This window comes from Bemisia tabaci, chromosome 9 (genome assembly GCF_918797505.1).
Source record: "Bemisia tabaci chromosome 9, PGI_BMITA_v3".
Taxonomy (NCBI): Eukaryota; Metazoa; Arthropoda; class Insecta; order Hemiptera; family Aleyrodidae; genus Bemisia; species Bemisia tabaci.
In genome coordinates, this window is record NC_092801.1 from 23,084,665 (window position 1) to 23,099,047 (window position 14,383).

General features: G+C 39.9%; 1 protein-coding gene across 1 annotated transcript in view; it reads right to left on the minus strand.

The window, feature by feature from the left end:
* The window catches only part of Csgalnact (Chondroitin sulfate N-acetylgalactosaminyltransferase), a 183,979-nt gene that overhangs the window by 146,063 nt on the left and 23,533 nt on the right, over nucleotides 1-14,383 (minus strand). Inside the window, exon 2 of the mRNA XM_019047971.2 lies at nucleotides 441-568. Within this exon, the coding sequence (XP_018903516.2) occupies nucleotides 441-567 (127 nt within the window). The 5' untranslated portion in view covers nucleotide 568. The remainder of the gene's footprint in view (nucleotides 1-440; nucleotides 569-14,383) is intronic.

The following is a 14,383-nucleotide window of genomic DNA, read 5'->3' on the forward strand; positions in this document are numbered from 1 at the left end:
TTTGAGTCGATTAGCTCTGTTGCCAAACTCTCCCGCATAATCCAGCATTAAAACAACCTGCTCTCATCAAAATAAAGTTCAATGACGCTCACTATACTGCCATGCTAAGGAAAAACGCAGTATGAGGTTTCAAACGTTGCCATATTTCCTACGATAAAGATGTAATTTACCGGAAAAATCGTGAATATTTTTCCTCAAAATTTTTAGACAATTTTGCTCTCAATTTTATCCAAAATATCTGAACATTTCCGGGGAAAATATGCATAACTGTCCTAAAAAATACAGGTTTTATTTGGGGAAATTCGGCAACTCTCGAACGCTCATACGGCGTTCTTTCTTTAGCACAGCATTATACGCTCTTGTTTTAGAACTAGCGGACACTGAAGTGTTTGGTCACCTATATGATTAAAAAAATGGTATTTCGATTAAACTGCGTTTACCTGCTGTAGCTGTATTGAAGATTGATTTATGCTCATGTTCTTGTAACCCACAGCGGCCCAGGATGAGAAGAGAAGCGGCAGACAAGAACGCAGCCAATAAAATTAGCCGCATCACAAGTCTTTGCATCCTGCGAACAAGGTAAAAGCCGGTATGAGACAAGAGGTAAATTTGATATATTTAAAAAAAAAAAAGTAGAAGAAAAAGATTGGCGTTTTATTTTCATTGCATTTTTATAAAGAGGCCTTTCTTGTATGAACGTTACAGGCGAGGTGTGAATGATCGATTATCGATAGTTCCCCATTTAAAGCTATGGTGAAGAATCGATTATTATGGTGTTAGGTGCGAACAGCCTGTTGATCGATCCTTCTCTATTGCTTTAAATGGCAGATCAATCGATACATCGCAAAGCACCACGCACAAGAAGGTGATTTTATCCACGGGTAAAGGAACCTTGGTTCCCAATGCTCAAAATTCAGTCATTGGTGCGAAGACAAAAAATTGTCTCACCAAATTGTATTTATTATTATTATAAACTCTTGATGGATTCATTTTTTTAGTTTTAGTCTTTATAGATTGGAACCAATCGATGCGATACATCGCATGTCGTTCTGACACAAAATATGGCGTCCATCAAATCACCTTAAGTATTTTCTCACAGAAAATAGAGGTTATTCTTTCCGTCTTTTATCTTTGTTACAAAATGTAGCCCAACTAAACTGCGAGCCAACCAGCGAACCAACTCAACTACGAAATCGCTGGTGTGTCGCGTTGGCGTAAAGTTGTCTGCGAAACATTTTTGGTTCCTCGATGTTTTTCTTTCAGTCTTGTTTCTTTACCGCGCGGAGGAGCCGGAAGGCTTCATATCCTTGCATCCTAAACATATTCCCTTAAACTCAACTTCCCCCGACTAAATATTTTATTTATCGTCTCTCTGAGTTGCTCCGTCTAAACAAATCATTCACATCCCCGAGGAGCGAGGGAAAATATTCACGGAAAACGAGGAGGAGGTTACGGCAGGAGTTGCCATCCTCAACGGCGTCTGCAGAAGTTTGAAACGTGCAGGAATCGTTTAAGATTGGATCGTCTTAGGCAAAAAGGAACCAGCGCGATTACGGTGTTTTCAAAACTGTATACAACTTCTTCTTTTCTTTTAAAGATATGTTGATTATATTTTGCAAAAAGGAACCAAGATCATTTCCAGTGTCGCTAAGATTGTACAACTTTCTTTGCCTTGCAAATATTAACTGAGCATCTAAACAAGTTTTATCTTGACTCTGAATAAAACATTAATTTCAAGACGAAAATTACCATCGTAAATTTGATTATTTACATTATTTCAGTAACTTTGTTGCAAAGAATGTAAGTTGCACAATCCTAGCAACACAGGAATGATCTTGATTCCTTTTTACAAAATGCAATCCACGTGATACAGGCACAGTATTCATTTACACAATTATTTTTCATTAAAATTAACAATTTTTTAGTGGGAAGAAAAAACTTTTTGCTAGGTATTCAACAAGATTTTTTAGATAATTATGAAGAAGCAACATTTTTACAACACTGGAATTACGATGCTCCTTTTGGCAAAGGCGATCCGATTGCTTTAGAAAAAAGCTCAGGTGAAAAAGACGTATGATTTTACAGAACATAGATGGAAGCTAAAATGTAATTGATCACATCGTCGCCCTCCTGACATAAAGGCATAACTACACTTCGCTATGAGCCCTGTAATCCGTATAATTCTATGCTTTCCCTGGCTCATTCATAAGAGTAGTGACGCCTTTATTTCAGCCAAGCGACGACATATTCCAGGCGAAGGAGCGCAAGTTCATAACATGGTTGCAAAATTGACTCGAACAATGGACCTCTAGACATATTTAAAACTCGAATTCTTCTTCAGTAGAAAGAAACGGAAATTATTAGAAAATACTATAAAAAAGAGACGCCTCGTTATCCAAAAAACTCGGTCCCTCTTTGCTGAAGGCAATTAATGCGTCAAGACAACCAGTCTGGTTGTCTTGACGCCATCCAATTAATGTTCGGCTCATTTATCTTGCTAAAAGTACAGAGCGAAAGACAAATTGAAACATCGGGGAATCTCAGCCGGAAAGTTTGAAACGAAAACCTTTGAGTCCGCGACTTCCACTCCTGGCGGCAATTTAATAAGAGTATTCATCAATGGATTCTTCAGCAAGAATCCTCGCTCGATCGAAACGGCCGATGCTGGCGGCTGCGAACGGAAGAACAGCGTAACTGCGCTGGGAACTCAATTACGAGTATGAGTTTTCTGCCAAGCGGTGTCGTCAAAAAGAGGTTAAACATCCATAAAGCCCCTCCGAAGGGAGTCTACTGTTGCAGTTGGCGGGAAAACTTTGAAACTTTCCGGCGTCGCGAGGGAGATGATATTGCGAGGCAGAGAGGATAATTGAATTCTCTTGTAGGTCCCAACTTCTGGCCGGAAAAGTAAAATTTTAAACGATGGCAGTAAAGCCTGCTTTATTGTTCGTTACAGCTTGTAGTGAGAGTCGTCCGGACGATCATCATGCTGGCGAGGCTTGATGTGAACTTTGACTCGTTAAAAGACATTTAACCTCGGTTTTGAATGAGACTCAAAACTCGAAAGGACAATACTGCCGAGGTAAGAAAAAACGCCGTATGAGCCTTTAGGCGTTACCGAATTTCCTTCAATAAATCAAGAATTTTCGAGAAAATTTGTAAGGCCCTGTCCACACGAGCGCAGTTCGCGGAACTTATTCCTCGAACTGCTCAGTTCCCGGAACTTATTCCTTGAAACGAGGCATGCTGTCCACACGAGTTCGCTCGAACTGGAACCAGAACTTCAATAAAACTATACAATTATTGCAAGATAATAGATTAATACGACCGCCAAAGTAACAAAAATAAATGTCAAGATATGTCAAGGACGTAAAAAACAAAAACAAGCAAATTCACAGCAAAAGAAACATATGTATAGAAGCTCGAAGTACGGGGGAAGTTCCGGGTTTTGGAGGAATAATTTTTAGCTCAGCTAAAAACTTGTTCCGGGGACAAGTTCCTCGAACTGAGTTCCGCGAACCGCGCTCGTGTGGACAGGGTCTAAACGTTTTTCCTCCAAATATTCAGATAATTTTGTTCGCAATTTTACCTAAATTTCTTGAAAATTCCAAGGAAAAACATTCAAAGCTTTCTTCAAAAATAAATATTTTATCGAAGGAAATATGGCAACTCTCGAATGTTCATACGGCGTTTTTCCTTAGCACAGCAGAATAGCTGTGTGCGATTCACCAAAAAATAGACATTTTCTTAAAGATCGTGAGCTCATTTAGTTTTTGGAGGAATGTAAGAAATGTGAGTGGGCATGGTTGGGTGCCCGGTTAAAAATAATATTGATGGCAATAAAACGAAACCACGCATATCCGTTTGCGACGTTGCAAGTCGTATTTAATTTTCTTCATCGAAAACTACTAATTGTCATTACTTGAAAACTTCGGTGATTTTTCTGTTCTATGTGAAGATGAAGAATATTCTATGAAAATTTCAAGACATGTCTGTTGATTCACTCTCGTCGAAATCGGCGCTCTAGAGAAAATACTACACCTAACAGAGACGAGTGGGTTTTTAAGTGACTCCCTCATGATTTATGAGGGCAGATTCGATCTGCTGAGGCCTGGCGTATTTCCTCAGCTTGTCTGAATCACATCAATGTTGAGTTGCCTTGTGCTAGGATCAAACCACACCATTTGCTGATTTCCAACGAAAATCACTTCCGATTCAAAAACCTGCTCCGGGCATATCATGGAATGTCTTCCGCATTCGCGAAATGCTAAATTTACAATATTCTGCCGTGCTAAGGGAGAACGCCGTATGAACATTCAAGAGTTGCCAAATTTCCCCACCTAAAATATGTTTTTTGGGGGAGAGTTATGCATATTTTTCCTCGAAATTTTCGAAAATTTCAGATTAAATTCCGAAAAAATTGTCTAAAGAATTGGAAGAAAAAGAATAACAAATTTTTATAGTAAATTCATATTTTATCGAAGGAAATTTGGCAACACCTGAAGGATTATACGGCTCTCTTCCTGAGCCTAAGCATGGCAGTATTTGAGTGTTCAGAAAACCAGTCATGATCTTTTTAAAAAGAATCTGCTTTATTGGGGTTCTTCTGGAAACGAAATGGAGAGGGCCCTCTATTGACTCAACTATACTGCCGTGCTAAGGAAGAACGCCGTATGAACATTCAAGAGTTGCCAAATTTCCTTTGATAAAATGTTTATTTTTGCGAAACTTTATAATATTTTTCCTTGAAATTTCCAGGAACTTGATGTGAAATTGCGCTCACAATTATCTGAAAAATTGGAAGGAAAATTTTCATCAGATTACCAGGAAATTTGTGTATTATCAAAGGAAATTAGGCAACGCCTGAAGGCTCATACGGCGTTCTTCCTTAGCACGGCAGTCGAGAGTGAGAAAAACTGAGGAGAATCCTGTGGTCAGTAAAAAATTAAAACGTTTATGTTGAGGGAGTAAAAAACTGTATGGTGGTGGCCCCTGGGCGCGCGCTTAATGCGCCTATTTGGTAAATCCGGCCCTGTTGAACAACCAAAACGCGATTCTGTGACCAGCGCTACTGACCCATTCAATCGTCACCTTTCGACCAAAATGTCACAAACGCCATGCAACGTTTTAAAATTTCCGCCGCCATTTTATTTTTTTACAGAGAGGTTGTTGGTTGAATCCGTTTGAAAATTTCACTGATACTTATCGACAGTACAGAGAAAATTCAGTGAAATTTTCGGACAACTTCGTCGAACAATTTCCATGTAAGAAACTAAAATGGCGGCGGAAATTTTTAAACGTCGCATGGTACTTAAGATACTTTGACGGGAAGGTGACGAAGGTTCATACACTAAACATATTATATATTTTAAGTCTTAACTTAATGGAATCAAAGATCAATTTTTCTACCGTCATGTCAATGTCATAAAGTTCAGAACGAAGGCTTTTCCATTATCAGGTCGAAACTTTACCCGGACAGTTTTGCAATCTTAATACGAACTGCAGTTGATAGGTCGTAAATTCGAAGCCATCAATCGCCGCAAAACTTCAGACGACATTTATACATATTTTCGATTCAATTAAAACGGGGGTTAGCGCGGAGATCCCCTCGGCCAACTTCGGGGGTGCCACAATTTCAGTCGGAGCAGAGAGGTGGCGGTGGGGAGTGGGAGAGGGGGGCAGACAGACGACGCTGATGCAATGGAGCGTCACTCCGAATTAAAATTTAAACCTGCCTCCTGCCCCGGTGTTCGGACAGAGAAGCTGCTGATTTCGTCGTTAATAATTTAGACTTTAAAGTTCGTTGGCACCGGTAGTTTAATTCAAGTTTGTAATTAAACAGTGGATGGACGAATGAACTAGAGTGTTTATACAGGGGTATAGTACGGACATCTCGAAATACGGAGCTCTTAGGACTCAAAAAAACGGAAAACCTTTGAGAACGAAAAATGCCGCTGTCAATTTGCGGATTCCAGTATCCGACCAAAATGGCTGAGAGTGCTCATAAATGAGAATTCTTCCGCAAAATTGAATTAATTTATGCAGAAACTAAGCCAAATACGTGATTTGCCAGCGACTGTTCGTAACGATGGTAATAATGAGCGAATTTGATATAAAGAATCCCTTCGAATCCCTTGGGAAGTTCTGTCCCGGTTTATCTCATCATCACCAACACCAAAGGACACCGTTGTCACCAAATTCGACCAATCATATCCGTTGGTTTTCGATAGGTCGAACCTTTTTTAGAACCACCTCGCGAGGTGGTACCAAAATCTCGCACCAACGTTGCGATTCGGTAGTCACCGAATCGGAGGGTTCGGGTACAAACTTAGTACCGATCCTCTAAATAAAATTCGCTTAGTGAATTGCTGAAAAATTTGAATTCGTCGATTCAATACAGAATATTTTGGTACATCTGCACAATTTTACACTATTTTTAGGTTCAAAGTTCTATTCGTGCTAGATGGATGTGCATATTGCATATAAGAAAAATTTCAGACGCGATGGCGAATAACAAGGCCAGATTACTACTATTTTATCTTCGGCTGTGTTTCTCGAATAGCTCTTGAAGGAGCACTACAAATTAGACGAACGGAACCAAGTCAATATGGAAGTAGAGCAAGGAAAAAAGATGAGCTCTGGCGACGGCGCAGAGATACAACTATTCGTGCTTAATGGATGTCCGTGCTGCATCTGAAAAATTGAAGGCGCTATGACGCGAGGCGAGAACTCGTAATGATTATATGGTGTCAATGAGGTGTCGCTCAAATTCGGGGGAAGAGTTAAAAAAGAGGCCTCTCATATCTTCCTAATTTTCATTCCTTCTTGCGGCCTTCGACTAACGATCACACCCCTTCTTTCCCGCCTGTCTCTGATTCCGTTCAGCAGAAATACGTCCAATTGACTTATCGTCAACTCACAGTTTATGCTTTTTTACGGACTCCTTAATCTTTTTACGGGATGTTGAATCTCAGAACGCAGCCTTTGTCGTAAATCAACTTCGCAGCGCGCGACGTTCACTTTTCAAAAGTTAGAATAAATAAAGGGCGGGCCTTTTCACGACTCCAACTTTTTCGCCGACGGTTTAACTTGGGTGTGACGAAAAACAGGCCGGACCTCATACACGGCTCATGTCTGTCTTTTGAGGTTTCGCGAACAAAGGCATGTTTACTCGCCGCCCTCTCTCCCGCCTCCGGGTCTCGCCGAGCCGGGAAGGGTTGGGGGGCGCCGAGGGGGTCGGAGGGGGAGGGAGGGATGCTCTGAGCGCGACGGCAACACTCGAAAACCTCCCCCGAGACAGCTGCTTCGTCGTAATAAAGTTCCTGACTATACTCGAAGCCTTTAATTATGTTCCGACCATGCAGCCACCGTCCTCGCTCTTCCGTCCCTGGTGCAACGAGGGAGAGACATATCGATGATGAGATTCTGAAATCACGTATCTCGATTGGCGATGTTGCACTTGCACATGCCCTGCCCACACGGAAAGAAATTAAATGTTGATTTAGCATGTATACTGTTAAAAAGCTGTCCGACAAGTTTCAAATGCTGATTTTACATTTTAACAAATGCTAATGTAACTACGCCCACTGCAAAACGTAGAAATTAAAATGTGATGTTACCATTTTTGTATTGTAAAATCAGCATTTGAAACTTGTCGGACATCTTTTTAAGAGTATAAATGCTAAATCAACATAACTTTTTTTTCCGTGCATTCTGCCGTGCTACGCACTGGAACGAAAAACACATTGGATCTAGAGTCCAGACTCTTGAAAACATTGACAAGAAAAAGGACGCTTGATTCAATCAGATTTATGCTTAAATCAAAAGGAAATCCGCTCAAATTAAGAGGCTGGGTTCTTGATTTAAGCTTAAATCTGATTGAATCAAGAGTATTTTTTCTTGTCGATGTTTTTAAGAGTCTGGACTCTAGATCCAATGTATTTTTTTCCAGTGTGAAGAAAGACGCCGTAAAAACATTCGAGAGTTGCTAAATATCCCCGAATAAAACGTATATTTTTGAAGAAAGTTGTGCATATTTTTCTAAGAAATTTTCACATATTTTAGATTAAATTGCGGACAAAATTGTCTGAAAAATTGAAGGAAACATTTTCAGAATTTTCCTGGAGAATTCGTTTTTTATTGAAGGAAATATGGAAATGCCTGAATGCTCAAAAGGCGTTTTATCTTTGCACGGTAGTAATCTTTGCAATGCGTGCAATGGGTCAGTTGCACTGAGGAGATATGGTGACCGAGTTTAATAGAAAGGAACGTAGCCACAAAGGATATCGTGAAATTTAATTGGGCGTTTTAATTTTTTACCAGAAAAACGTCTATGCGCATTCCTTTGAAAATTTAAAGGAATTCCGTTCGATTTATGTAAAAAATTGACTGAAATTTACACAAACATCCGCACAGCATTTTTAATGTGAAAAAATTAAATGCCCAATTAAATTTGGTAGCAGCTGATGTGGCTCGGCTCCTATCTGCGTAACGCATTCCAAATATGCTCTCCATAGTTGAAATCGCATGTAAATCTCGTTGAGCACATCGGCAACTTCATTTTTCTTCCATTTAAATGTAAGTAAAAAAATCGATTCCTATTGGTGAGGCAGCTTTGACTTACCTAAAATCGATATTTTCAATGTATTTAAATAGAGGAAATATAGTGTTGCCAACTTGTCAAATCGCCACTGCTAAGAAGTAGTCACAATAGTAAAGCGTTGTCACGTAATAGTAAAGTCACGTAAAGCGTTGTGTTCTGAGCATAAAATTTCCTCTTCGAAAATAGTGCGGTAAAGAAACCGCTTGTAAGCATGAACAACTTTTGATTGAACGATTAAATTTTAGGCTACGAAGGGACCTGCTTGCCAAGTAGCGCCGTAAATTCGCAAGGGCACAGCACTCACTCTGACTTTATGATTTTTTCCGACTTACTGCGGCACCCACGCAGCACGGTGTGAACAAACAATTAAAAGTTAAACGAGTTGTGGATCTGCTCCAGGAAAAACTTAGCACATGCCATCAATCTTCGAAATCAGTGGCCGGTTTTTATTTTTATTTTTTTATTTTTTTACTTTTTAATTTTAATTTTCGAAGCCGCGAGAGCTTCAAGTTCCTACCACCGTTGTCAGCCAAAACCCGCGGTGAAGTTAACTTGTCTTTTCAAGCGTGTGAGCATAACCTGCGGTGTTTTCTGACACTACTTTTGTTTTTATGATCGGGCAAACTTGATGGCAGAAGACCCAATCGAATATCTGGGTACTAGAGCGTTAAGGTGATTCGATGGACGCCATATTATGTGTCAGAGCGGCATGCGATATATCGCATCAATTGGCTCCATTTTTTCAGCTACTCGTCATTTTTCTCCAATTTAGAGATCGGAATTCTGTTGTCAGGAGACTAAAGCACTCACTTATCAATTTTAACAAAGAAATTCAACGTAATAAAGGCGTGGTTTTTTTAGAGAGAAAATATCGCATTCGAGTGCAGTTTCGATATCAGTATCGAATGCGACGTGTCCTCTCTAAAAAAACCACGCCTTTATTACGTTTAATTTCTTTGTTAAAATTGGTGAGTGAGTGCTTTAGTCTCCTGACAACAGAATTGCGATCTCAAAATTGGAGAAAAATGACGAGTAGCTGAACAAATGGAACCAATTGATGCGATACATCGCATGTCGTTCTGACACATAATATGGCGCCCATCGAAACACCTTGCTCAAAATCCATATAACACACGCAACGGCAACACGCAATCAAGCGGTTACATGATACCAACTGAGATCAGGTTATCGATCAATTTTCTACTGATCATTGTTGTTTTTCATTTAAAAATAAGCCTGTGTTGGCTCAGAGCATCGTTTTATGTTTGGTGTTTTAAAGAAGTTTTAGTCCTTTATGCTCATGATTAATTTTTCTTTCTCCTTTTTGTTCAACAGGACGCATCTATTTCTACGAAAAACTCCAGTAAATATTACGCACTTTCATTCCGAAGATTTCAGCCCACGAATAGCCTCAAGCTCAACAATCTATCATGGTAAACTATTGACAATTTGAAAGCTGCGTAGTTTTCTGCTAAGAAAATGATGAGAAATATAGTGCTTTTTAGTGAAGTTAGGCGGTTTCTGATCAAATTCGTTCGATCCTCCTGAAACGCTGGAAAAAAAGTTACGGGCTATATAGACATGCCGTCTGTTCCAAGCTCAGAGGCCGAAACTTCCGGGTGCTGGAGCCGTGGCTTCGATTGCTCCGGGTACTACGCCCGGAACTTTCGGCTTCTGAGCCCGGAACGCGGACGGTATGTCTTTAAAGCCCATAAATACGGCTTCCACGGCCGGAGTTTCTTTTCAGTATGAGAAAACTAAATTTTAAGAGTTTATCCGGCACCAACGGTCAAAACCACGTGTTCGAGAGATGCGATGGGAAAGCCCATCGTAGCAGGGCGGAGAATCGCGTCAATGATGGCGCGATTCGGTGCGAGAAAAACGCCGTCCGGTGATTGATGAATACCGAAAATCGGCGACGAGAGAACGAAAGAAACGGTGCCGCGGCGATGAAAGGGGGAGGGGGGAGGGAGGGGGAAAGTGGGAGAGGAGGGAGAGGGGGGGGGGGGCTTGTGGTAAGCTCGAGGTGGAGATGGATTTTCCAACTCGGCCCGCGCGACCGATTTCGCGGAGGAGACGAAAAAGCAGGAATTAATCGGACGAATCTGGGTGTGAAAGCAGAGGAAATCGACGAGGATTCGTCAAGAACTAGCTCTTTACAGATTGGACATTGAAATCAAATGACAGGCAGAGAGATTAAATTACAGCATCAGTACCCTGGTAAAAATTGGCGATAGGAGCTGCCTGCGTTTCAAAATACCATAGGAGTTCTTATAGCCGACTGAAGAGGGAGATATAAAATCATATAACTGGCTGTAGAAAGTGGAAAAAATCATACGCCCGGGCTACACGAAGCGATAAAAAATTATACAGTCGGGCTATAGTTCCTATCGCCGGGCTTTACACTTTATCGCCTGGCTGTTGCTTTTTCGCCATCGGCTATAAAAGGCTATAAGAAATTGTGTAGCAATTCTTGTGTTTTGTAAATCCTTAAGTTTGTACGGAATCACCTTAGTATTTACAAAACGCACATTATATTTTCCTTTACTACATATTCTTTTTCATCAATTAAAATGAGAATAATCCATACAGAGTGTGCAAACATTTCAAAGTCATGAGTTGAAAAACGTTGACTCCGCGAGATCAAATGTTAGAGCCTAACACACAGCGGAGCGGCGCACGGTGGAGCGAAGCATAGGAATGGCCGGTCATCGCCTTGCTCCCCAACTTGTTTCGACTATTCCACTCGTTCCAAGGGGCTTTTCGTGATGAAACTTGGGCATCTAATGGTATTTCGATCGCAGAATTCATTTTTGACCTTACTTTACTTGATTTATTGACGGAAATACATAATTTTGGGGGTTCTTTCTAACTTTCAGTAGAAACGTGAAAAGATAAGTTACTCAAAGATAAATTTTACTCGTTCCTGTGGGCATATCGTGTTGAAACTTCACAGGCTTGTGGCATTTTGATCGTAGAATTCATTTCTGACCTTACTTTTCTTGATATGTTAACGCACATGCACGATTTTTGGGGGTTTTTAAACTTTCGGCGGAAACATAAAAAGATAATTTGCTCAAAGATAAATTTTACTCATTCTTGTCGGAATTTCGTGTTGAAACTTGTTGCAATCATGGTGTTTTGAACGCATAATTCATTTTTGACATTAGAATTGCTCGTGTGTCGACGTAATAACACTACTTTGGTTTTTTTTAAAACTTCTGGTAGAAAAGAAAGTTACTCGAAGGTAGAATTAACTCGTTCTGGTAAAAAATACGTGTTGAATCGTTGATGCACGATCATATTTTCATCTTGGAACCAATTTTTGTGCTTACTTTTGTTATTTTTTCACATGCATACGTGCTTTTGAAGGATTTTATTCAAAAATCGATCGGAATACACAAAGTTTACGCAGAGATTTTATCTGTTCCGATTGACATTTCATGTTGCAACTATTGATTTCCTGTGATATTTTCATTGAGGAATAAAAATTTGATGTGACTTATATTTCAATTGCTCGATCAAAAGACAAAAGGAAGCTATTTTTATCGATACTATGTGATCTCTCAATGTAATGAATGCTCATATTTCTATATCCATTATGAAAAAAAATATCGTATTACCGTTACCTTCTGAGACCAATGAAAAATTCTTGTTTTATACGATTCCAAGAAACAATTTTGAACCTATGATTTAAAATATTTATAGAAAGATATCAATGTACAAGGGTTTTTTTTTGTTTTGCTTAAGACTTTATATACAAATTTAAGTTTATACATAGCCATTGCAGGGCACAAAACCTATAAATGAAACTTACAATTAAACGATCAACACTGTCAACGAGATTAAATTGCACGGTAAATCGGTCCATCTCATATCACGAATCACGATATCTCAGAATCAGTCGGGACACTTCCAACGCTTCGTATAGGTTCTTATCTATACCACGACTGAAGCGCCAAGCGCTTCGGGAGGTTAGGCTGCGAAGTGGTCAGGGGGTGTAACCCTTACTATGATTAATTATTAATTCAAATGTATTGATAGAACATTCAACATTTTTATTTTCTCCTTAAAATGCCAAACAATCATATAAGATAAAAACAAAAACAGCTCTGTTTCCCCGCCTCGATCGCGAGTTCCCGAACCTCTCAAATGATGAATTTTGGCCCAAAAATGGGCAAAAGTAAGGCCAAAATTGAATTCTACGATGAAAATACTGTAAGTGTATCAAGTTTTAAAATGAAAATCCGACTAAGTGCATTAAGACGCCAAGATAATCCAGCAAGATGTAGAGAAACAGCGAATTCCGTCCTCACTTTTTCGGACAAAAATCGATGTAACTCTCAAAGTGGCAGCTGGTGGCAGCCAAATACGACGGATTCCTCATCCTGAGGGATCACTGGAACACGCCTTATGCATGATTGGACGGCGAAATGCGGCGAAATTTTTATAAGTCTATTCAAACTTTTATTTTCTTATTTTCGGAGGGGTCATCTTTGATCAGACATTACAACGTATAGAATTGAGTAAATTTAACTTTTTAATAGTGAAATATGTTCTTCATACACTCTAGAATAAGATCCAAGCATTCATATTTGTGTCAATTGTTGCCACTCGAAGAGGCAGGTATGGAAACCGACCTTAGAAAACAGAGCGAAATCGGCCGTTACAGAAAATGTCAACTTCGGGAGTCCAGGGGGCAAAAGCATTTGACAAAATCATCAAACCAACACTAGATTCATATAATATGGATCCTTAGGAGCACATTCCATCACATCTTTATGCAAAACATGAGAACACCCCATGTCCGAGGTTTTACCCATTTCGTCCCACTGTGCGGCGGCGCACTGCTGCCTACAAACCTAACAGGGATACTTCACGCATTGCGCAATGCGTGAAGTATCCCTGTTAGGTTTGCAGGCGCCATTGCGCGTTCAGCGCTGGCTGCCCGCCGCGCCGCAGCGTACCACGGCGCTTGAAGCAACTATTTCACACCAGAGGTATTGCACAGTATCATACGAAATTGAAGGCACTCCAATATATTAGGAATGGCAGGCATCCTTCAAAAGTACGGAGCTTTCCTTGCAAATTAAATCAAGATACTGCAGCCCAAAAGAGAGAGAGTTAGTCCAAAAATTCACTAAGTCCTAGTGTCCGTAATTAGTAACATTTAACATACACTTTATCGCCTGGCTGTTGCTTTTTCGCCATCGGCTATAAAAGGCTATAAGAAATTGTGTTGCCGGCTATATGTAGAAGCTATTGGAAACCTTACAGCCGACTGTAAGTCGATGGTATTTTGGAACACAGATTCTACTGCCAATTTTTACCAGGGTATGAAAAGCAAAGAAATAAAGAAAGTAGTAGTAGTAGTAACATAAGTTTATTTTAAAGCGGTGCTTTAGCATTTAAGGCCATTTACACCTGTGTGTGTTTACATGGAAATCAATCGGTAAAAATACAAAAGGGTTGAGGGGAAAGGTTAAATTTTGAGTTCGGTGGAGCGCATGCATTCAAAAAGTTTTACAGGATGAGTATTCAGAAGTAAATTTTTAAGAGAGGGTAAGGGACAGGGGTAAAACGTTTTCGGAAAGAAAAAAAGAAAGGAAGAAAGAAAGAGAGAAAGAACGAAAGAAAGAAAGAAGAAGAAGAAGAAGAAAACATAGATCCAGGTCTGAAGTCTGTAGTATTACCGCGAGTTTTGTAGACATGCCAACCGTTCCATGTTCGGGGGTTGCTAAGTTCGGATATAAGTGTGAGTTAATGAGTTTTCAAGTTCCTGAA